Source organism: Peromyscus leucopus, chromosome 20, assembly GCF_004664715.2.
Source record: "Peromyscus leucopus breed LL Stock chromosome 20, UCI_PerLeu_2.1, whole genome shotgun sequence".
NCBI lineage: Eukaryota > Metazoa > Chordata > Mammalia > Rodentia > Cricetidae > Peromyscus > Peromyscus leucopus.
In genome coordinates, this window is record NC_051080.1 from 51,902,142 (window position 1) to 51,927,895 (window position 25,754).

Consider the following 25,754-nt stretch of genomic DNA (forward strand, 5'->3'; position numbering starts at 1 on the left):
TTACTTGGCAGAGTATTGATTCATACCGACTGTGCTTCACGCAACTGTCAGCAACACGTACTGCACTCTGCTCAAGCGGCCTCTAGCCAGCAGGTTGGGGGGCGGTGGGGGGTTGCCTTTCTGTTCTGCCATTTAATGACAGTGTGAGCTCAGGCAATTGCTTAACCTCCCTGTGCCTCAGTTTCCTTGTGCCAAGAAAGGAACAAAAGAATTCGTTTTGCTTGGGATTACTGCAGGGATTAACTGTCATGATGTTTTCCTAAGTGCACAGTCAGGACTCTTCATCAGCATTATTAGGCAGTGGATGCATGGGATCCACACTTAGCATGTCTGCTGCTCAACTGCTTCTCTAGGAACTCTTGCATAACAGGAATGAGCATTCTCAGACAGGATAACATATTATAAATATATTTTTAAAACAATTGTCAGTACCCAGAGCACCAAAAAGATAAGGGTTTTTAAGAGCGTAGTGAGAGGTGCGTCTGCAACTGACATCCTTTTCTGCCTGAGGTGCTGGAAATTTCCCTGTGAAAATGTCATCATGCCATAATTGACCTTTGTTCTTTTGCAAGTGGCCTTTGTGACTGTTTATGGTGAGCTGTGACAATAAGAGGGTCTTGTTCTCAGTGTGCCATTACATGCTGCAGTCAGCTGCTCAACCCTGGATATTGATCTGCCTGCTTCTTCCCATCCTGTGTGCTCGACCTGAAAACATCAGGCATTTTGTTTTGTTTTGTCTTGTTTTTACTTTTTACTTGAAATTTCCAGACTACACCCAACAGTTGGATATGGCTCCAGATACTCTGTCTTCCACACTGCTCTAGAGCATAAATCTCCTTAGGTAATTCCCTCCTTAAAGTCTTCCATGCCACCTGTGTTGATGAGACGAAGTTCACTGTCCTTAGCATGATCTATGATGCCAAGGAACATGCTGTCCCTTCCGCCAGAAATGTTTACTTTCCCTCAAGGCTGGTCTAACCACTACCTGTTTTTCAGGTCTCAGTTTACCTTTGACCTTTACCTCCTTCAAGAGGAGAGTGGGTGGCCCTCTTTTGTGGTCATATTACATGGCCATTGAGGATGCCATTTAACACATCCATCCCTGAACTTACTCATCATCACATCCCAAAGACCAGTGCTACACTTTGCCTGTGGGAAGCACAGTATCCTGAAAATTTTCACAGCACTAAAATTCTTCCATTGTTGGAATTCAGTGATATCTCCTGGTCATGACCAAGTTTAATATCTTTTCTTCTATGTCCCCAGCTCTAGGCAGAGTTGGTAAACTGATGTTATTGATAACAAATCAATATTCCCTCACTTTTACCTCCACCTACCTTGCCCAGTTCTCTTAAAAACTCAAGTTTGGAGCTCAGGGCACTAGCGTATGGCAGGGACGGCCTCTGTCTTACTCATCATTGCATACCCAGAAGCAAGCATGGTGCCTGGGATATGGCAGGCTGGAAGAACGTTTCCTTGGGTGTTGGAGGAGAGGCACTGAGAACACTTAGTGATATGACCACTTTCAGCACTATAACCAGTTTTTGTAAAATTACAAAGTGGTGGCAGGTTGGAAATGGTGGGGGTGGGGATATGCAGCTTGTAGAGGAAAACGCAAACTGTGAAAAATCACACCCTATATTGACAGTGGTGCTGATCACCATAAATTGTAGAAAAAGTACCCCGTGAACGCAAAAAAAAAAAAAAAAAAAAAGAGCGAGCACTAGTTTCCTGAGAGCCACCTATGAAAAACACCCCTCATTTCTGACAGGGTTATGAATGTCATATAAAGCACATGTCTGGACTTCAGTGGACATTTGATACAAATATTTAAGACACTCTGACAAACAAAGCTGCCATGTGCACTGGGTGATATCATGCTTCAGTACCCAGAGGGGCCTGACTAATGGATTGCCCGCCCACCTCCAGGGAAATCTCTGGCAGTATGTCACCCTGCTCTATCCTTGTCCTTATCCCATTTAATGTGCTTAATTGATGACATGAACAGAAATGTGGAAGGCACAGTGCTGACAGCAGACTACAGATTACACACGCCTTGAAGGGATAACAGACAAGTCATGACAGTGAGAGATAACAATGTTACTGTAAGCTCTGTGTCCTCAGAGCCTTCTCACTCAAGAACCCCGACTTGGCTGTTTTCTCTCATCCTCTGAATCCTGGAAAGGCTAAGGATGAGGGAACTGAAGTTCTCAGGGGGTGAGAATGAGTCTCCCCAAGTTACAGAGCCAACTGACTTGTCTGACCTCGAGTCTGCATTCCTCCCAGTTTGGAACCTGATCATCACAATTCACAAAGAGCTAACAGCTGGGTTCCGGGGTGATGACACTTAACTCAGTTTATTTCAAGTATGTGCTGTGTCTTGTACATGCCGAGGTTCCGTTTGGGCCGGCAATGTAGAGAACCCAGGTCCAGCACTCAGGATCTCGGGGAGGGGGCAGAGCTCACACTCAAGCAGCTAGGCTACTTGATGTGTGCAGCATACGTACTCACAGAGGGCACAATACACACAGCAGAGGAAGAAACTCTCAGTGACTGTAAGGGCTGGAGGACAAGGGGCTCTGCGGTAGGGACAGGCACTACTTGAGATGGTCCTGGAGCATGGAGCAGACTGCAGTCAGGGAAGGGAGCTGAGCTCAAGTAACAGGAACCGTGCAAACTAAAATGTGGAAGAAAGGAAGCAGAGATGCTGTGCGGGCCATGCAGTCCCTTGTTTGAACAGAGTATAGTAATCAGATGAAAAAAAAAAAAAACAAGTCGAAATGCCCGGCACTGCAGCAATCATGGAAACTGAGAAAGCTATGCTTCAGAAAGAGGGACGCAGGCCAAACTGAAGGCCGTCTGTGAATGGGGCGGGGATATGAATCAAGTGACACCTTATGCAGACATGGGACAGCACAATGTGGAGCTGAGTCTGGGGGCTGGACAGAAATCAGGTCAACTGTTACAGTTGGGAGACAGGGAGCATGTGAAAGGGGAAGGAGATGACTGTAGGGTCTCTTAATGCATAGCTTCGAAGTTCACAAAATTAACTTCATAGTGCAAAAATCATGTAAAATTCCAGGTGAACAAAAAGATTGAACAGGAAAAGCTAAACATTAAAAACACTTTTGTCTCATACTTCCCACTTGGCTGTGGTGAAGCCTATATAAAAAAAGCAAACAAAACAAAACAAAACAAAAAACACAAAAACAAAACAAAACAAACAAGCAGCCCCAACAGATATGTATAAACCTACTCAATCAAAGGGTGGAAAACCCAACAAAATGGAAATTATTTCAGTAAATGGAAAGACCATCTGGCATTCAGCCTGAGGAACTGCTTTAAAAAACTGAATGATTCAATCCAAATAATTTGAGATGCTCCAAGATCAATGCTGGGTTTACCCCTGTGCAATCTTCATTGAAAGCATACTCCAATAAGAATAAAACAGGATGGGCAATCCTGACATCTGTACAGAATATGGGAACAAATACAGTTGGAGAAATGCAGGTCCTCAGGGTGGTTGAGTAAAAAGGAGAGAGGTGGGATAATGAAGTAATCTAGAAATATTTCCAGAGGAGGGCTTGGCTACCATCAGAGCTTCTAGATCAACAGTTCTCAACCTGTGGATTGTGACCCCTTTTGGGGTTGAACAACCCTTTCACAGGGGTTGCATGTCAGATATTTACATTATAATTCATAACAGTAGTAAAATCTCAGTTATGAAGTAATAGCAAAATAATCTCATGGTTGGGGGGGTCACCACAATATGAGGAACTGTATTAAAGGGTCATAGCATTAGTAAGGTTGAGAACCACAGCTCTAGATTTTGGAAAGGGCTCAAAAGAGAGCAGGTGCAAGACAGGTAGAGTGACTCCTCTCTCCCACCCTGTGACACCTGTTCAAGGTATGATGTTGTCATCAGGCTAAAGATTACACTGTCTCTAGGTGGGGGTGGGGGAATGCCAGGAGCAATGAATGATGAAAAATAATATTGCTAGCCTCTGTGTGCTCACAACCTCCCTGGTCAACAACTCTGCATGTGCTGTTTCCTTTCTACTTTCCTCCTCCGGGGGAACAAAGAGGAGTTGGTTCTGAGGGGTCAAGCACCTGGGATGCTGTGCTGCACCTCTGCTTTCCTTCTGGAGCTGCCGTGCCAGCGAGGAAGGGGAGGTAGTCCATCTCCAGCAACAGTTCTGCACCTCCCATCACACTGTCTATCAACTGAAAAAAACCATTCCTACCCTCAAGTTCCTAAGACTCTCAAGTCTCTGGGCACACCCCCTTGCCCCTTCCTTCCCTGTGAAAGGGCTTTCTATTCATCCTAATGGGGTTTATGGCCTTTGAAGAGAATGAAGTGAACTCACAATTGGATGATGCTCAGCCCAGCGACTAGCTCTGCATGTCTGTGGACTGCTTTAATGGAACCATCCCTAGGATCTCACTCTCAGTGACAGCTGGCACAGAGGACATGTTCTCAGGCCAAGCCTTTGCCTGCCCAGCTACTCTGCCCTACCCCCGTACAAGTTAACTTCTAAGTTCAAGTGCACTCAATGTTCTCTGTTCTCTCTACTCCTTCCCTTCTTACTTCTTAATGTCTTATGAAAAATTAACAGGGAGCAGAAAAGTATAGCAGAGCCTTACAAACATATTAAGGCCACTGGAGAATGTTGGCATGGCAGCAAAAGGAAGATAAGTAGGACCTGGAAATGCTAGTATGAAATGCCCCCAAGCAATCTGATTTGATAAGACGTGTGTGTGTGTGTGTGTGTGTGTGTGTGTGTTACATTTACAAGCATCTCAATAAGATGAAACAAGGATCCAAAGGACCAAGTCCCATAGAGTCAGTTAATACTACCTTGCAATCTAGAAGCACAAAAATACCTCCTAGGCTCCATGAGGTCTATTCAAAAGCATCCCTTGAAGACCTACCAAGTATCAGGTACTGTGCAATGAAAGAGAACACAAAGGTAGAGAAATGGCTCTAGGGTTTTTAAAAATGTTCCTTTGAGTTCTATCATATTTTCAAGGATATGTGTCTAAGGTGGTAAACTTATCTTTAAGTGTAAAGAAAGGAAAAAAAGCACATCTTGGTACGGTGGTCCCTCCTGTTGTGAGGCAGAGAATAGAATCTGGGAAGAACAGGTGAGCTTTCATGGTGGTAGCTCTTCAAATAGTCAGCTCATTGTCATCGTGCTGTGTAGCTCACACACATGCTATAAATGCCCTTTTCTATACACACATCACGGACACTGCTGAAGAAGGCAAAAGGGACGTGGCAAAATCTAACACAAAACAAAATATAATGAAGTGGAGGAGAGGAAGAGAAGGAACAAAAACACACTGAAATGACTGACAGAGAGTGAGATAGAGGGTGGCTGGGCGAAGGGCAGGGTAAGGGAGAACGGGAAGAGATGGTTCTTGTTCTAGAGACATTCACATCTCAATAAAGAACAACCTAGAAATACCGATTACACAAAGACTGTCGTAGCAGCACCACTAGCGTGTGAATGGAGCTGTGCTCCGTTCTGTTGAATGGTGGCTCACACTGGTGGTGCGAATGCTAAGTGCAGAACCCTTGCCAAACCTCAAGGCACAGACAAAACCCCTTTGCAGTCTGCTGCTCTGGGCTCGGCAGCATGGAGACAGTGGCCTGATCTGCGGATCCCAATCCATCTTTCTCTACTAACTCTCTTCTAAGCCTGTGGCTGGGATCCCTCACTTCTACTACTACCTAGTTGGGGGGAAGCATTGGATATCACGCTGCAACCCGGTATCGGGTTAAAGCACAGCCCCCATCACTCCTGAACAGTCAGGCCCGCCCCTAGTCTTGAGTGGAAATCAGATCTTCCTGGAAGAGACCTGTGGAGCTGCTTATCTTAGTAGCTGAGGTGAGCACAGGAAACCAGACTCAGGAATATCCAGTTTCCATGAACAATGTCACCACTGCATCAGCCAAGGGAACACCCCTCTACCTGAATGGCCACAAGCTCCCACTGCCGCAAAAGGACTCGGCATACACAACTGTTAACCTCGACTGCCTAATGCTCCCAGGGGTCAACTAAGAATGTGACAGCAGCCCAGAGACCTAAGGCACAAACCGTGACAGCCTGCCCATAGCCTGGGCATGCGTGACTAACAACAATGGGAAAAATGAGGGCATTTTTTCATTTACAGATCAGTAGAATAAAACTGAACGTTGCCTGGTTAGTAGAGATGATGCTAAAGATTTAGTTATTGTCTTGGAACATTAGAAAAGAGACTTATTCTTACTAGATCATCTGAGTGATGTGCACTTCAGATTATACTCAGCAAGACGTAGGTGGGGTGTGTGGACTTACACTGCTTCCGAGTTCCTAACCTCTACAGCCCCCCACCCCACCCCATTTTCTATTCAAGTGAGATGGTGGTATCGTCTTTTTTACACATGCTACATTCTTTCCAGGGCAAACAGATGGAAGGGAAGAGAATATGCCAGAAAGAAAAGTAGAAATGAAAATGACATTAAAATAAAAATAAAGTTGCAAAGTATAATCTAAGGTCAACTCTGCATGTGCTTTAAATAACTACCAGCAGGCTCTGGGCATATGGCACCAATTTCTTTTTTTCGTTTAGTTTATTTATTTATTTATTTTTGCTTGACTGTCACATGGGACTAGTGCAAGAGGAAACATCCCAGCATGAGGCCTATTTTATACAGATTAATCAGTCATTTCCCATCTCTCTCTTGTCATTCCTTGAATTTTCAACTTAATGCAAAGATTCTTTCTTCAAAATACTTGATCCACTAAATCCTGAACAGAAATCTTTTCAGGGAGTGAGATTAAAAACCTCAAGCCAAGGTTTTAATTGTCACATTTTCAATTCATGTTATAAATATGGGCTGAAATTGTGCTATGGCCTAGCTTCATCTACCATGCCTGCACACTGTAATAGCCTAAATAGTTACTGCTAGCAGGAACAAAATTAGTTGGAAAGTATTCTGTTATGCATGTGTAACAATTTAACAAAAGAGAAATCAACATATTTGAAGTGAACAAAAAGTCTAAATATTTCAATTTGGGATAGTTACACTCTCTTGTACATTGGAACTCACAACTACCTTCAAAATTCCAAGTGTATATAAGCTCTTAGTACTTAACATACAATTTAATAAACTGAAAAAATCAAAGAATTGTTCAAGCTGTTATCTAAAACCTCCCTTGACCACTGTGTGTTGCCATAATGATGATTATGCTTACAGTAGTCATACTATATAATACCACCTAATAGTTACTCTGTGCCATGTGTCATCAGATTTTCAAAAGAACCTTAGCTGATGGCACTATTTTTTTCTGCACATTTTAGGTAAAATACATAGACTTTTAGAGGTCAAAATTAAAACAACACTCACTCTCGTGCACGCACACAGACACACACACACACACACACACACACACACACCATTTTCAAAGATATGCAAGAAACAGAATTCGTTAGATAAAGTGAAAAAGGGACATGGATTCTGAAGTGAAAACTTTGGGGACAGTGTCATAGACAGAACTTCCAGATTACCAACATCATGATTTCTGCAAAGTTTGTTATAAGAAGCTTTGCTCATTGCTTCATCAACTATGGAAACTTTTTATAAAACATTAAATTGATGACCTAAAGCTTGACCCTTGTGGCAAGTTGGGAACATAATAGTCATCAGTCCATTCATGCTCTCAGAGGGTGGGACCTTCTGCCATTTGGGGCAACCACCTCTTCATGACTAACTGTTGAAAAAGATATCAAACATAGTATGTCTTTTGCTTAGATGGCCATAAACTATGGAAAACAAAAGAACTTTACAGTCTGGCCCAATGCTCTGTGCTCATTCTTTTTTATTTTTATTATTTTGACTAAACATCAGCATCTTAACACTTCATGGCCTATTTTTGCTTTTCATTTGGAGTCATTAGATACCACATGTCTACTGAAATTCTAAAAATCTTAATTTTACAGTTTTAAGACTACTTAGCTAGAGGCATAGTAATCATATGTATAGCCATCCTTACTTTTCTACTAGTTAATTTTAATGCCACAGGCATTAATCATTTGCCCAGCAGATGAAAGCCTCTTTAAGATGACTCACATGTTTTTACAACAGCAGGAACCCAACTCTTATGCTCCTAGAATGTACAGTAAAGAGGAAGTGTTCCATCAACTCAGACCACACAAAAAATCCTCCACGCCCCAACCCATGGACATGAAGCGTTTGAGAATGTCTACTGGATGTCATAGAAAAAAGTAAATCGAAGTAGGTCAGACAGACGTGTCCTGAATATTCTCCACAGTTAAACAGCAGACAAGGGCATTTCTCGCACTAATCACAGAAGCAGACTCTCTCTTGACAATAAATGCATCGCATCTCGGCCTACACAGAGGCCCTCTGCAAACCATGTGAGGTGCCAATTAGCGTTAATTGTGGCCATGCTTGTCTATTCCCCTAGCCCAGACACTGGTTGTGCTACATTCGGTATTTATAAATGTGCATGCAATGCTCAGAGTGAGGAGAACATGTCAAAATATAGCCATCCAGAGTCATTTTAAACTTATTTTTGGCATTAGTTCACATACACAGACTCATAAAAGACTGAGGTATTTGAAACAACATATGTAGGCATTAAAGAAAGAATAAAAATTTTAGATATTGTCCCCGCATTCAGAATATTTGAATGGCCTACATGGCAGAGTCGACATTTGTTTTAACTATATATTTTTACCCTATTATAACTTACACACACACACACACACACACACACACACACACACACACACACACACACAGAGCATACGCATTGTGATTCAATATAATCATTTACTTACTGTGACTAACACTACTTACTAAGAAAGTAAGCTCCATAGACTTTCATGGCAAACACTGCAAACAGCCTCCCACCACAGGCTGGGGTATGTCTTTTGCAGAAATACAGTGTGTGCAGCTCATCTCTCGGCAGAGTACAGTCTCAGAGTGGGGTATCCATGGAGACGGAGCCTCCTACATGTGCAGGGCAAGGAAGTTACTCTGCTGGGCACCATAGCAACAGGAGGCAGAGGGAGAGCTGGCCTATCAGTGAAGAGCACTGGGCCTTTTCCCTGGTGACTGCAGCATTTCAAATGAAAGCATCGCCCTTGTGAATGGGCACAAAGCATTTGCAGAAATACCAAATTGTCAAATGGAAGTAAATGCTTGCACGACAGTCATGGCTAATCCGTTGGCAATACTGGGACAAAAGCACATAGCCATTTTACACATTCTGATTGTAATGCCCCAATGAGTAAGCAAGACATGACACTAAACATCCACAGAGCTCTAAATTCAATGTCAAGCATGTGACATTTTGAGGGAAAAGCTCGGGCACTTCATGAATTAGAGCTATTTAAGTATGCAGGTCACTTCACCACGCTGCCAGGCAGAGAAGGGCTGGGGAGTTCTGTTGTCCTGAGAAGAAGAAAAAGACTGTAGGAACAGTCTTTCTAAACAAGAGCCTTCTCGAAACAGTCACTTCCATCCATGTGCTCCCTCGAATCAGGGTGATTCATACCAACAAGACAATAGAGACAACAGAGGCCTAATAGAAGGAGGGGGTGGTATTCAAATGCCTGGACGTTTTGTCATTTGTAAACTTCTCCCGTTTTTGGATCACATTGGAACTGATCATCCACTGAACAAATACTGTTTGACAGATGAAGACTTTCCACTATGATACAGCATCCTGTCTAATACTGACACCAATGACCACAAAGACGGAGGCTGTGTCCACTCTCTTCCTAGTGCCATGCAGGGATGAGGCACTGAGTATGCTCTGCTACATGCCTCACATCCTCATGATCCCCATAGCACTAGAAAAAAAACCAAGTAGTAATTATTTCCCCATGCAACTGAGAAAAATGGAAAACATTTCTTGACATTATAGTCTCCCTTCTGCTATCCCTCCCCCACCTGCTCATGGGTGACCTAGATCACCCTCCTTCAATGTCTAAATATAAGTTGAGTACCTCCTCCCACAATTACCTCTCACAGAAGAAGGAATCTCTTTATGTAGAGCCTTCCCCAAGCCTCTTATTGTAGGCTTCTCATAATTACCTTCTTTGAACAGAAAGTGCCATTTGAAAGCCACATGTCAGTCTGAAATGGCCCAAGTCTGTGCTGACTCAGCTGCTTTCAGAGCTCATCTGATGGGATTTGTTCAAATGAGAATCTGAGATAGTTAGTGGTAAAAACTCACTTTCTTTTTTTAATTATAGGTTACAATATAATCACATTTCTTTCTCCCTTTCCTTGTCCAAAACCTTCCACATACCCCTTTTTGCTTTTTCAAATCTATAGTCTCCTTTTCCCCCCATTAATTTGTGTGTGTGTGTGTGTGTGTGTGTGTATATGTGTGTGCACGCGTGTGCGTGTATGTGTGTATGTATTCCTAAATGTAACCTGCGTGGTCTGTATAATGTTACTTGCATGTATGCTCTCTGAGATAAGCATTTAGTTTGAATAATCAGTTTGTGTTCTCTTCCCTGGGGGTGACTATCTTTCCCTCTCTCCTCAGTGTTCCTCAGCTGGCTGCAATTCTTTGTACAAGGTTGAGGCCTTGTGGTCTTTCCCCCATCCACTTTGGCATGTGTGTTTTTGCTCTTCTTGTTCAGCTCATGTTTAGGCAAAAACACCAACAGCAGTAACAACTCATTTTCTAATTATTCCTAAGGAATGATACCCTCCACATTTTACAAATCCCTTGGATAGCAATACTGTCAGTGATTGGTTGTAGAGATCATGTAACCCTACACCTCTTGCTGTGTGTGCTCTAAGGCACTGAATAGCTCCTGGTAGTGAAAAGCACTCAGCTACCTCCAGGATAACAGAAAAGCCAGCTGTCCTTCTGCTATGCAGGGACCACTGGGGCAGCCTGTTGGTCATTTACTAATGTCCATCTCTGCGGTCCCTTCTTCTATGACAACAGGTGTCCATGTGACTAAGATGTCCTGGGATATAATTAGAAATGACACGTCCCACTTCTTTATTCTGACCCTAAGATGGCCAGGTGCCTTCACGCTCCCTTTGCCCCTTCCTTCTGCCTGGAGCAAAGCGGGCAATATGGCCACTCAAGGAGAAGATAACTGTTAAAGCAGCCTGAGTGCCGATCAGCCTGGATCACCCAAATACCTACGTGTTGGTCTGTAAAAGACAAAGAAATACCAGTGTCTGTTTAATTACTATATTTAGGCCTACTAAAAACCTACAGCCTCACAATAAATGTAGGCTTATAAAAACAACCAGTGAGCGTACAAGACATGGGTTGAAAATTGCTCTAACAGAGGAATTAGGCTGGAGTAAAGATGACTTGATTGGAAAACTTAGATGAATTAAAGAGTGGCTCAAGAGATGAAAGAAACTGAATACAAGTTTTAAATAAAATACAACAGTTGTGCATGGTGGGACACACTTGTAATCCCAGCACCTGTGAGGCAGAAGCAGGCAGACCTCTGTGAGCTCAAGCCTAGTCAGTCTACATACAAAGTTGCAGGTCAGCCAAGGGTACACAGTGAGACCCTGATTTAAAAATTGTATGTTTATATATGGTATGTCATATCTAGAGCCTTATCTATAAATCAATAAGACATCATCAATACTTTTAATTGAAACAATAAATTCAAAAGTACTTGTTATTTAGGATTTCATATATCTGAGACTCACTTGGGTTGGCAAATGAAATAGTGCTGTGAAGAAAATGGGAGCCTCGTGCTAAGTCGTATATGCTCGGTCTGTTTACTTTATCCAAATCCTAGGCTAAGCCGTCTGAATTTAACATCCTGTTCAGTTTCACGCCTGGACAATCGAGGCTCCATGGGTTACATGAGGGGTCTCAAACACATAAACCAAACTGCATCTCCTCTCTTGAAGTTCTGAAATGGCCTCCCATTACTCTGACACACAGACCTCACCTGCTCCACCCTTCCCCTTCTGACTCACCACTCGGTCAACTACCTGTGCAATTCCTAAACTGGGAGGAACAGGCTACGTTCATCTCGAGACAGCTCCCTGTCCTTCCTGGTGACTACCAACACCTTGCTGTATTCTCACTCCCAAAATTTATCTCATATGTGCTTATGCATCAGCCACATCCCCACATTTAAAGTGGGTGACATGAGAACAGAGGCCACACTCATTTTCCCCTTCTCTACTCACGAATGAGAACACTTTCAATACATTGAAAACACTTCATATATGTGTACTGGATTAGTGAATAAGTTAATGAATGTATAGGCAGAAGGCAAACCTAGGTTTAGCCAAAACCTCTTAATCACACGGTAAACTGAGGATCTCCTCCCTCTAAACTATGCAATGCTACAAATGTTCTCTCAGGTGCCTCACAGCCAGCCATGTTTCAGAAACTAATCCCTGGTTGGGGCCATGTACTTATTTACTGATGCCCTTTACAAGCTTCCAGATCCAGGTCATATGGCAGGAGAATTTTACTACTTGAATTACCCAAGGAAAGAGACGATGTTGTTAAATACATACACTTTTGTGGAGCACTATAGAAGCACGACCAAATGCTATACTACAAATGCACTTTTGAAGAAAACAATAAACTTGTTTCATTGGTTCCCCCATCCAAGTTCACAATTTTTTTCACATGGAGCCTCCAAACTCCTTCTCTGTGGACTTTAGGGAATGTGACCTGTGGTGGCTAATCTTGGTTGTCAACTTGACTACATTTATAATGAATTAAAATGCAAGTAGCTGGACACACTTGTGATGGAATTTTCTTGGTTGGGTTATTTGAGGTGGAACACCTATCCGACACCGGGATAAAAGTGTTGGTCCTAGCCATCCTAAATGTGGGCCACCTCCTGGTGGCAACCCACACGCAAGTAAATGAAGAAGCAAGGCTTCCCTGCTCCCGTTTGCCCTCATTCTTGCTGGCAAGTTCATCTACCCTGAGCTATTCATTCACTGGTGTTAGAAACTACTTCTTCAGGATTCCAACACAGATAGAAGACGAGCAGCTCGCTAGGACTTCCCTGGGACTCCAGCACCAGACTGGGACTGATGGGACATCAAGTCTTGTGGACCGAACAACTACTGGATTTTTGGGCTTTCTGTCAGGAGACAGCCATTGGACTACTCAGATCACAGTCTGTAAGCCACTCAAATAAATCCCCTCTTAATGTATATTTGTATATATAAATTAGCTCATTCTATCGGGGTGCTCCTTTGGAGAGCCCTGACTAATGCATGACCCTCTTCTCTTGTTCCCTCAGGCTGTGGGACTGGCTCCTATCAATCACAACCATGTAGGTATGGGATCCCTTCAAGTATGCCCTCTCCTTTGCAGACAGTTTTCAATAACTGTTTCTCCTGTATGGAGGAAATACAAAGTCCAACTTAAAGCATTCATCTGTATGATTTATTATAGCTCTTGTTTGTTAACTTTGCATATGAAAGACGTTTCTGGGTTTATGTCTGTCATGCTGAGGACCAATGAGTATGCTCAATGGTGGGTGTAGTCTTCCACCAAGTATTAGAGACCTGTGTGGCATCCTCAACACATTAGAGTAACTAGTGAGCATCTGGCAGACCCCCAACTCAGTGGCTGAGAACACCAGCCATGCAATAAATCCTAGGAGACTGGGATTTGGACAGCAGTTGCCTTTGAGAAGAGGATTATGATTTACTAATTCTTAGGGGAAGCCCATTAAGGCCCATTTGGCACCATTATTTTGATTGAGTACGTCATCAAAGGCACAGATGGGAGAAAGACATGAGAGTAAATACGTAAACCAGCCACAGAGATAAACACTTAAGTATGCTCATTATGTTCATGCTTGATGCTGCTCTTTTGGTCCTGCTGGGATAGTCTATGAAACTGTCCACCACAAAGCATTATTTGCTGTATTCTGTATACATATTCTCTCAGCATGAGAACTTCAGAGTCCCATTTACAATAACTTCAAATGCTCTCTTGGACAAAGTAATGATCGTCATTCAAGAATCTAGGAAATTAAGTAGAGCTCCTGCCTAATGTTCCAGCTTCATCCTCCCACTATGATAAAACACTTGACCAAAAGCAACTTAGTGAGAGGAAAGGATTGCTGAGCTTATAATTCTAGGTAGCAGTCTATCATATATGGAAGTCAGAGCAGGGACCTGGAGCAGAAAACATGGAGGAATGTTGCTTACTGGCTCACTCTCTGGCTCATGTGGAACTAACTTTCTTATCTATTCCAAACCCACCTGCTATGGATGGTATTACCCACAGCTGGTTGTGTCTACTCTCCCATACCAGTCATGAATCAAGACAATCTCTCACAGACATTGACACAGGCCAATCTGATCCAGGCAATTCTTTAATTGAGGTTCCCTCTTCCCAGATGACATTAGGTCATGTTAAGTTGGCGGTATAAACTAACCAGGACATCTAGCAAATGCAACACTCTAAATTCCAACTATTCTCATATTCATATTCTCTGTCTGTCTGTCTGTCTGTCTATATATCTTTATAGTCTCTCTGTGTATATCTCTGTTTCTGTGTGTGTGTGTGTGTGTGTGTGTGTGTGTGTCTGTATCTGTGGTATGTGTCCATTCACAGTAACAAATTTTGCAAAGAATAGCTTCACTCATGATTAAGTGGAAATAACTTAGTACCTTAACATCCCTTTGATGTTTACATCCTGTCTTCATGATTTATTTTACTGGTCTGCCTCAAAAAAGATTATGTTCAATCTTACAGATATAACTGATGCTACACTGTTATCAGCCACAGTCAGCGCCATCTATCCATGACTATATTAGGGGATGTAAAAATAATAAGAATTTTTAAGGACTTAAAAATAGTAAAAAAAAAATCATATCTTATACTAGTACATCTTTCCTAATTGTCACACTTCTGTACTCTATTTGAAATTACATTTTTGGAGGCAGACCTTAGAACTTTTGTAATAGTTAAAAGTAAGGAGCATAGGTACCTCATCTAAAAATCTATTCATGAGATGAATTACAAAACATGTTTGTATCTTAGTGTCCCTAATTGCAAAATGTAGGATAATGACATCTGTTTTTTTTTGTTTTTGTTTTGTTTTTGTACTAAAGTTAGAATTGAATGAGTTATGAGCTTGGGCTTTTGCCAAAGACAGTGAGTGAGTATTGAGTAAAAGTCTCAGCTTTTCTTACTACTGCCTTTACTGATATTTCAGAATGCTATCCAATGCCTTATTTCAGAATGCTAGCCAAGGCCCAAAGTACATCTAATATATCCTTTCAAATATTCCAATCTACCTATTTCCATGTCAGAAACAGATTGCAGTCTATACTTGAGGCTGCACCTTGCTGCTGGAGTCTTTTGCTTATGGCCGACAAGATGTGAGAAAATTAACTCCACGTCAAAGAATACAGAGAGTCGAGCTGGTGCCTACCTAGAGCCTTCACCCATACTGACTAGTGTTCACGGTACTAGAAGGTATTCTGCAGACCAACAAAGGAGAAATGCAAATACAACCCAGCTACAAAACTTTCAATATACAATGGTGACCTGCTTGTAAGATATGCTGATGCAACACTGGCACAAAGCTTGTGGGAGTAACCAACCAATATCTGATTGGCTATAAAGCCCACTCCATGAAATGGAACCCCTCCTTTGCACTACTTGGGTTGCCAAGACCCTGAGACTTAGATAGGCCAGGAACCCAGGGGAAAACCAAATCCAATTCTTCTGCTAAAGGAACATAGCAACAGAATGACTCCTAACAACATTCTGCTATACTAATAGATCATTTTCTTGCTCAGCAACCATCAGAAAAGCTTCTGCTGGGGAGGGGCTTGGACCTGCCTCAACTGAATGTACCAGGCTTTGCTGATTCCCTTTGGGAGGCCTTACCTTTTTGGAGGAAGGAATGGCAGAAAGGTTGGGGGGAGAATGTAGCATGAATCTTAAAAGTTCTTATTAATAAAATCAAACCTGAGGCCAGTTATTGGGGTGAACACTGGAAGATCAGAGAGCCAGAACAAGCCACAGCTACCTCACCTCACCGGATCCTCAGCTGGTCTTGCTTCCTCAGACTGGAGGCCTCTGAGTCCTCATCCAGAATGGGTCTCAGCTGAATTGCTGCTCGAAAGTCTGAAGCTTAACCAGCTAAAAGCTTAGCCAGCCAAATGCTTCTAGTTTCACGCCTTATAAAACTTTCTGCTTTCTACCACCACTCCCTGGAATTAAAGGCTCGCTTCCTAGGATTAAAGGCGTGAGTTACCATGCTTGGCTGTATCCTTGAACACATGGATTTCTGCCTCTGGAATGCTAGGATTAAAGGTGTGTGCTACCACTGCCTATCCTAAGTATCTAGTGGCTTTTCTGTTCTCTGACCCCAGATAAGTTTATTAAGGTACACAATATTTTGGGGAACACAATACTGCCACAGGAGAAAATGAGGGGGGAGTGGGAGGAGGGAAGAGAGGGGAATTTTTGGTTGGAATGTAAAATGAATAAAAAATTTCAATTAAGGAAAAAAAAAAGCTCCTGCCTGCAGTAGATTGGAACAAATACAGAGACCTTCAACAGGGCAATATGGAGAGAATGAGCGGCCTTGTAATACTTAGTGCTGAATGAGATATCTCCATCAAATCCTTCCCCTCAGAGCCAGAAGGGATGGAAGACTCCAAGGAAACAAACACTTCTAAACACAACAGGAGCAAAGCACATATAAACTCAGAGAGACTGTGGCAGCATGCATAAGGCCTATACAGGTCTAAGCCAGATGAGGTCCCAACACTGAGAGGGGAACTGGACACATGCCCCATCCCTAACCCAGAAATTATTACCAATTGAAAACTTCTCACAAAGGAAAAATCATTTTCTACAACAGAGCCTCATTGGGTATATGAACAGCAGTAGATGGCTAACGTAAAATTAACTCAAAATGGCATTTTTGGAGGTTCTTTGACTCATAATGTTTTGTCGGGGGGTTATTGTTTTTCTTTTGTATTTTGCAGGTCTTTTGTGTCTATATTTTGGTTTTCAGTTGGTTTTGTATTTTCATGGGATTTCTGTATGCGCAAATGTGCATTTATATGTGGTTCTTGTGCATTTTCTTTGGCTGCTTTTCTTGTTCATTTTGTCCTATTCCAGTTTGGATGTTTTTATTTTATCTTATTTTATTTTGCTAGTATTTTCTAGATGCCTGTTTGTTTTCTAATGAAAGGGAGAAAGGGCATAGATTTGGATGGGAGCGCAGGTGATAAGGATCTGGGAGGAGTTAGGGGAGGGGAACTGTAATCATATTATACTGTATGGAAAAAAAATCTATTAAAAAAGATGGCATTTATAAACCGCATGTGGTGGCTAATGCTTAGAACCTCAGCACTTGGGAGGCTAAGGCAAAAGGATTGCTGTCCGTTCAAGGCCTACCTGGGCTACATAGTGAAAGGGATTCTAATTCCAAAGTGGCACCAGGAAGACCTGCACCTGGCATGCCAACTCCCAGGCCTGAGGCTGGTGCTCTGGCAGCTGAGGTTTAGAAGAATGGATTCAGGTAAGCAGCCAAGCTGTTATTTCAGCTCACAGAAGTAGAAACGACAAGGAACACATCTGGACTGAACTGGGCAAAGGGATCTATTAAGCCGAATCACTGACCCAGTTGGTTCCTTCTGAGTTTTCTAGCAAATGCCTCTTGGATGCAGGAAAACTTTTTTTTTTTTTTTTTTTCTAGAGGTAACCAATCCCAGGCCATTGTTTTGAGGTTATTATAGTTCAGCCAGCCAGGTCTCTAATTTCAATAGCTGCTGATATCTGATGACAGGCTGAGGAGATACAGTGGCATCTTTCAAATGCAGATTTCAACATTTCAGCTCCTAGGTAGATTTCTTTCCCATTATTGTGGCCCTAACCACTCACTATGTACTTAGCCCTTCAACTACCTCTAGTACTTTTTCTTCTGATGGTTTGTTTAAGTTGTATAATTGTGCACCACCCCCATATACCGTTCTAGCCAATCTGTGGACAAAGGTTTTAGTACCCCAATTTGTAAAATAATGACAGTGGATCCTTTTCTTTCCAGGGTTAACATATTCTCCAAGAAATGAACCAGCAACCACAAGCAGCTCTGGAATATTTTAATGGACTTGCAGCAAGCCAGTTAGGGCTTTTACTTCTGGGTAGTTTTAAATCTTGACAGCACACACTGCATACACTCGATAGCACGTGTGTGTGTGTGTGTGTGTGTGTGTGTGTGTGTGTGTGTGTGTGTGTGTAGGGCTGCAATCACCTGATTCCTCAGAAAGTCACCAGGGAGGAAGGCCTCCATTCCTTTCCTTTTGATCTGTGTTATCACCCAGATTTATCATACTGTGCTCTGCCTTGAATTACAAACTCCCTCAAAATGGGGTCACACTTGCTCATCACCTCCACGTTCCCCTCACACTGAACTCATTGTACAAAGAACACAGTCCATTTCCCACTGAAGTGTCCACTGGATACTTAGCTCACGACAAACACAGATGCATCCTCCAAGGTTTTGCCAAAATGGGAATAAAAGAAAAACTGGAAAGCAGCGTCATCATCCAATAGCACCGTAGGAATGCTTTGCTTTCACCCTTTGATACAACTTTTAATTAAATCTGCATAGTTAGTAAGCAGCAGAAGCCAAAATGACAGATGGCCTCCCAGAAGTTTCCAGAAGGAGCTTCTGCCTGGCAGGAAGGATTTTCCTGCTGAGGGCACCTCAGGCTTCTGTTGGCAAAGAGCAGGCTTGCTTACTTGCTGTTCACCTTCCCAAGCCCTTCCTGCATCCCCTGGCATGTTTCTCTGCTCGGTCTACATCTCCAAGCCCAGGAGCCATTATTAGTTCTTTATGTCAGTGACATTTCAATGACTACTTTCTGAGATAGGGACAGCAAGCATTCCCAAATCTAGAGCAATGGACTTAAAATTAGATGGGCTTAGGTTACTTCATCTTAAGGAGTCCCTGAGCCCCCAAGTAACAGCCACTAATTGCTTGCTATTTTAATAAACTGGTATTGGTTTTAATGAATGGCCTTTTTTTTTTTTTTTTAAGTAGAACATACATCTAGGGCTGATAACCAGCTTTGGCAAAGGGTTAGGGGAGGGGAGATGGCTACGGAGGAGCAGATGGTTTTAGCCTGAGAGCAGGACCTTCTGGCGCTTTAACCAACTGTCTCTGCATGCTACTGATTGTAAGAGTCATCCAAGGCCTTGCTTCCTGCATTTCCTCCCTTTATATTCCTGAGACGGCAGGTTTACTCAGCCACAAGTTCAGAGACTCTGTTGGCCACCCTGCAGATTTTTCTCATAGAAGGAATTTACTGTACAGAATTGGGCTCCATTCAAAAGCAGCAGGGACTTTTTCAGTGACAACGTTTGAAATTTTTGTTGACTCAGAACATTGAAGGAGCCCTTTATCACAAGTATGAAGATCAAGAAACGATTGCTTAGGTGGTATTTATGCCTATGAGCAATGCAATCAAAAGCAGTTGACAAAAGTTTTGTCTCCAGAGTCACCTTTGGGCAAGGGTCATTAAATCAGGATTCACACATCTCAATAAACCAGATCCATAAAGATGCTGAAACAGTACCAGATACTTTGTACACATGATCATTTTTTTATGGACTGTAGGAACATAAACAACCCTATGTTGGGCTATAAGAAAGGGATGAAAGACACCTGGGATGATATACTACCCAACTTCTGCATGTACCACCCTCCACCATAATACAATCCAGCCAGAAGGTCCAGGCAAGATGAAGGCTCTCCACATTGAACTCCTTAGCCTCCCAAACCATTAGTAATAAATATCTCATGTCAGGTATTCTGTTGTAATGACCCATGACAGACCAAGGCCAAAAAGAAAAAAAAAAAGACTACTGTTTTTAAATGCAGATAATCTATAACCAAAGTTGCTAGACCCCTCATATACTGCCGGCAGGAATGTCAAATAGTTCAGTCATGTTGGAAACAAATCTGGTAGTTCATTCAAAGGTTAGCATAGAGTTACCACACGATCTAGCATTTTTTTTTCTTAACTATATATCTGAAAGAGCTGAAAACATGTTCACACAGAAACATGTATACAAAAATTCATGGCACCATTATTCATAATAGTTAAAATGTAGACACAGCCCAAATGTCCATCAGCTTATGAACCGACCAGCTAATGGAGTGACTTAGCATGCTAGCACAAAGCGTTAACCAGAGGGGAACCTGGAGGGAGGGGCAGTGAGGAAGCCAATGGGAAATCTCAATACTATTTACTCATTTATTTTTTGTAAATCTAAAACTGCTTCTTAAAAATGTTACTTTGAAATTAGAATTTCTACAAAATGGAATATTATTCAGCCATTAAAAAAAGAATAAAATACCAATACAGGCTACACTGATGAGCCCTGAAGACATTATTCTAAGTGAAAAACGCATACATGAAAAGTCACATGTATGATTTCATTGTCTGAGGAGATACAAATCCACAGAAAGTAGATGCCAGGAACTGCGAAGAGAAGGATTCAGAGCAGCTGCTAAAGGATTTAAGATTTCCCTTTGTGATAATCAAACATTTTTGGATAAAGATAGTGGTGATATTTGCATAACAGTTAAGCAGAGTAAAAGCAACTAAATTATACAATTCAAATAGACGGACTTAGGATATTTGAATCCTGTCTCTGTAACGGTGAATCTCAGGACTTAACTTGATGAGATCTAGAATTACCTGAGATGCTAGGCATGGCTGTGAGTGATTATCTTGATTAGGTTAGCTAAGTTGGAGACCTGTCCACTCTCTAGTGTGTGTGTGTGTGTGTGTGTGTCTGTGTGTGTGTGTCTGTGTGTGTGTGTGTGTGTGTGTGTAGCCTAACCATGGGTGTTAAAGTCTTATGTCATCGTAGTACTTTTTCTACACTATATTTATGTTTTTGAGATACAAAATGTATTTATTCATATATTGTAGGTTCTGAGAATTTACCTTTTCTTCTAAGCATACGACTTCTTTATCTTTGCAATAGCTATCTGCATGTCATCTTACAGCATCTAATAGTCTGTCATTTTTGAAGAGATGCATCTACATGTACACTTGTTAACCTTTAAATCTTTAAAAAAATATATATATTAGCTAATTTAGTAATTTTGCCCAGCTATAGAGATTGGCATCAAGATCAATATCTCTCTTCAAATCTTTTGTCACTTTTTATTTTATAATTTATTCATAATGCACGTTAGAATTGATTATAAAATTTAAATGTCTGTTAAACTAGCAAGCTTATACATTTTCAGCTTGTTTTCTTCTCCTTCTCCTTCTTCTTTTTTTCTAAGACAGGGTTTCTCTGTGTAGCCCTAGCTGTCCTGGAACTAGCTCTGTAGACTAGGCTGGCTTCAAACTTGAACTTACAGAGCTCCACCTGCCTCTTCTTCCTGAGTGCTGGGATTAAAGGCGTGCATCACTACCACCAGGCCCAACTTGTTTTCTTAAAAACCAAACAAACGAATGAACAAAAAACCTGTCTATGATGGATGAATATACCACTATACTTAATAATTAGCAGCTATTGCATTAAACACTCTACATGCTGCCTCCTTTAAAAATGTTTCTGGGTCCTGGGTACCTGACAGTCAGTTCTGACTTGATAGGGAGGTTTCCAATAGAAATCTCTCTTAATGCACCATATCTCCCTTAAAGAAGAGCACACCAATTTGTTATCCAATACAAAATGCTTATCCCAGCAAACATACATACAAATATTATACAAACTAAGCAGATTGTATTTAGAAATATATATATTTGTATGTATGCAACAACAATTAATGAGTAAAAAAGAGACCATGAATTGAAAAAGAGCAAAGAGGAGTCTATGGGAAAGTTTGGGGCATGAAAAGGGAAAGGGGGTGATGTTATTATATTATAATATGAAAAAAATAAAAGAAATAATTTTGAAAATTATGAATAGTAAGGGCACTTACCTGGCTTTATGACTCCTCCCTTTGATTCCTTTTTATAACGAGCTGACTGGACGCCTCCCTCACCAACCGTTCCAATCCTGCATTTCTTCCTGGTAAAGTCTTCATCGCTTCCAGGGCAAAAGCCAATGGGACTGTGCCCTGTGTCTGAGGGAGTCTTCACAGGGGATACTGACTGGCTGCTGGGACAACCTGTGTCATCTACGAGACAGAAATCATTGAGTGTTGAGTCATGACTCAGAGAAGCCAGTCATGTAGTCTGCCAGGCACACATACCCACACTCATGAATGAATTGCTTGTAAAACCCAAGTGAACTGGGCATGACTCTCCTATTAGGATACTTCTTTTGGTTTTTTCATATTTTGGCTACTCACATTGGCAAAGAAAATACTATTCTAAGGGAACACTATATAGATATACTTCATAAGCCTTTTCATCCTAAAGACTTCTGTAACATGCATTTTTAAAAATCAAAGCATATGTCTATTTGAATGTTTTCTATGTTATGATTTGTGTTCATATCTGTCCACAGATTTTAGTTTTGTGTTTTGTTTGTTTTTGCTTTTTGTTTTGTTGTTCAGATGGGGTCTTGCTATGTGGCCCTGGCTGGCCTGGAACTCAGAAATCCATCTCCCTATGCCTTGCAAGAACTGGGACTAAAGGTGTGTGCCATCAGGCTTTGCCATCATGCTTTATTGTCCACAGTGTTTGGATGGGGTGATTAATATAAAATTTACAAGAAAAACTCAAGATAATTAGCATGCACTTTTTGGAGTTGTTTTTGTTAAGAAAATAAAATTCTTTGAATATTACTGACATTACCTAAGCTTTGGATCACATAGCCCATCATCTGGTCAATAGAATTTATAGGGAGTCTTGGATTTTAGAAGTTCAAAGAAACAAAGAAAGAAGCGATCCTATTTTAAACACATACATCTAACCCAAAAGAGGCCAATTAGTTCTATCATACCTGCAGTAAAACTGGAAAAATAAATACTAAATTTTAATTATAGCTAAACATAACCAGGGTCATTATTTTAGGCTAATGCGTATATTGTGAGGTTATCAGTGCAGATGTCTATTAAGCAAACAGAAAACTCACATTGTTGTTTCTTATAAATGCTTTTCATATTTATTAATTTATTTAGGATTGCTGATTCATGCATTTAAGCTTTAATGAGAATTGCATGAAAATTTAGAACCAAAGTAATGTTACTTTAAAGTATGTATACTCAGCAAAATAGTAAATTTTTATTACTCAACCCTTTTTTACTAGGTGAAATTATTTTGATACCAGAATTCCTTTACCAATTAAATAAAAGGTTGTAAAAAAAGACCCACACCACTAACAATCCTAGAATTATTGTATTTCTATGAGTATTTGAGTAGTCAGAGTTATCTGCCATCTACCATAGGCTATCTTGGGACTCAACATCTGGAATAACGACAGGCTGGGAGTAGAGCTGAACAGAATAAATGGATTGCATAAATTATGCCTAGGCTTTGTCTAAAAAGGAATTGCCATTGCTTCATTTCTGGCTTTGACTTCATTTTTTATGATGAAATGTCCCAGTCCCTGGAACAAAATGAACTTGGCACTTCAAAACCATGTATTTTTTCTTGCTTTTTTTTTTTTTTTCTTTTTTAAAGCTCTTGGACACACTACTGTTTATGGGACCTCCATGATCTGTTTCTAGAAGTGAATGGTTGTTAGCACACTGTGCCTGCAGATGTGCTACATCCTTCCTGAGCTGCCAGAGGCTTTAGGTCCTGTGACCTAAGGGTGAGCCCCCCTCTCCAGCTGCCACCTTTTAGCTGTCTCATCACAGGCTCTCTTTGCCCCCACCCCCACCCCCAGCATTTACATGCCCTTGTTTCAGTGCAAAAAAATAGGGAAAAAAAAATCAGAGTTCCTCTCTCAGGGTGCAAATTTGCTTACTGGGCCAGACTCCAGCAGTTAATACATCTCCACATTGCCCCAGAGAAACTTTTCCTTAATTCCTATTCCAAAGCAGATAAACTCAAAACAAATGTTATTAGAACACTCAAAATTACCTCCTGCCGTTACAATAATGTTCTTGTGTATCAGACCCATCAATTATTTCTTTTGAAAGATACTGGGTTCAAATAAACAAAAATCTATTGCTTTAAATGTCTTTTTTTTTCTTGAAAATGCCCAAAATCAAAGGGATAAAATTAAGTGATTTCTAGTGGAAAAATACAGTGCTGAGAAATGCTTTTGAAATTGTGTTTTAAATAAACAGGAATCAAACATGTTTTGACTGGTTCTATTACATCTTTCTGGAGTTAAAACATAAAGTATAGCTGGGCGGTGGTGGCACACGCCTTTAATCCCAGCACTCGGGAGACAGAGCCAGGTCGATCTCTGTGAGTTCGAGGCCAGCCTGGGCTACAGAGTGAGTTCCAGGAAAGGCACAAAGCTACACAGAGAAACCCTGTCTCGAAAAAAAAAAAAAATAAAAAAATAAAAAAACTCAAACCAAAACAAAAAATAAAGTATGTACAAAGCATCTTTTTCAGTACTGTGACTTCTCAAGCAGCTGGGATTAAGTGCTATGGTTTAGACAAAATTTAGGATGTGAAACTGGTAGCATTGTGGGAGAGGCAGAAGCAATTTTTCAGCCCCAGTCCATGGTCCACCTGTCATCAATATTTACAGCTTGTACCTCCAGGAGATGGGAATGAGAAGACGAATATGTAAGCCAATCTTGAACTTTGGGTACCTCTTAAAGCATTTGAATCTCTATCTACCATGGTTGAGTAAACAATAGCAATAGAAAATAGGGATTTTCTTAACAAATATGTATCAAATTCTGGCACTGAAGGGGCTCACAGTTATTGTACCCAGTCTGCATCCTAATGCCACTTACAAAGGCGGCAAAGGGAATTTGTGTATGTCACTTTGCACATTTTGTCTCAACTGAGAAGTCTGAGTCAATGCATAGGAAAAAAAATCAATAAGTGCTCACAGTGGCCTGTGCTATCTGCCTGACTTCTCTAGTGGAACCAACACTAACAAAGGAATGTAGCTGTGAACAAGAAAGCCTATTATTTCTGCTATGGTACAGGACATGCTATGTCATGCAAGGAGGAGCACAGCACAGACTCAGAACTTCATGTGCCAAAGAATCACCTAGTCACCTGTGGTATCTGAGGGATTTCCTCTGTGCAGAACTGAAGAAGTAATCATCCTTTCAACAAGTCCTTCCAGGGCTATTTCTCTGCTCTTACCAGTTTAGGTGAAGATAATACTTTCAAAATCTGTGCAAAATATCCTCAGTTGTCATTTACAATGTGTTTGGGTGGGAGTTCCACCTCAACCTCTGGCACCCCTATACCCAAAGAGTCTGGAATGTTTGGAAGGAGTCTGGTGGAAGGTCCATCTCGGCTCCCCTCCCCATCTCTTTCCCTAAACCCGCCCCTTCAAAGCCCGCCAAACACAGCTCCTCTCCCAGAGAGGCTCAAGACCACTCCCACAGGGTATGCAAGCTGCATCCCAGAAAACAGACTTGTGGGTTTTCCAGTCTCAAGTCCCTGTCTCCTCTCTGCGGGGCCAGGGAATCACCCAGGAACGCTTTACTCATTAAACCTGGGCTTTCCAATTCGGTCTGATTCGGTTTGTAGCGACGGCGGAGAGACCTTCAGGAGACCTAGCACTTGTCACAATGATACTCCAAGAATGGCAGAGCCAAGCTGCTGTCCTTTGGGTGTTCATTTTCAATCCTACAATTCTGAACTGACATAAAGATCAAGCATA

At 41.5% G+C, this 25,754-nt stretch overlaps 1 protein-coding gene across 5 annotated transcripts in view; it reads right to left on the bottom strand.

Annotated features, from left to right (window-relative positions):
• Sybu (syntabulin) overlaps positions 1–25,754 on the bottom strand; it is a 112,405-nt gene that overhangs the window by 26,567 nt on the left and 60,084 nt on the right. For 4 of the 5 annotated variants that reach the window (XM_028867939.2, XM_028867938.2, XM_037197786.1 and 1 more), the window contains one exon: positions 21,979–22,176. In XM_028867939.2, coding sequence (XP_028723772.1) covers positions 21,979–22,176 — 198 coding nt within the window. Of the gene's footprint in view, positions 1–8,869; positions 14,543–21,978; positions 22,177–25,754 lie in introns of those variants that run through there. The other variant, XM_028867942.2, reaches the window with a different exon arrangement.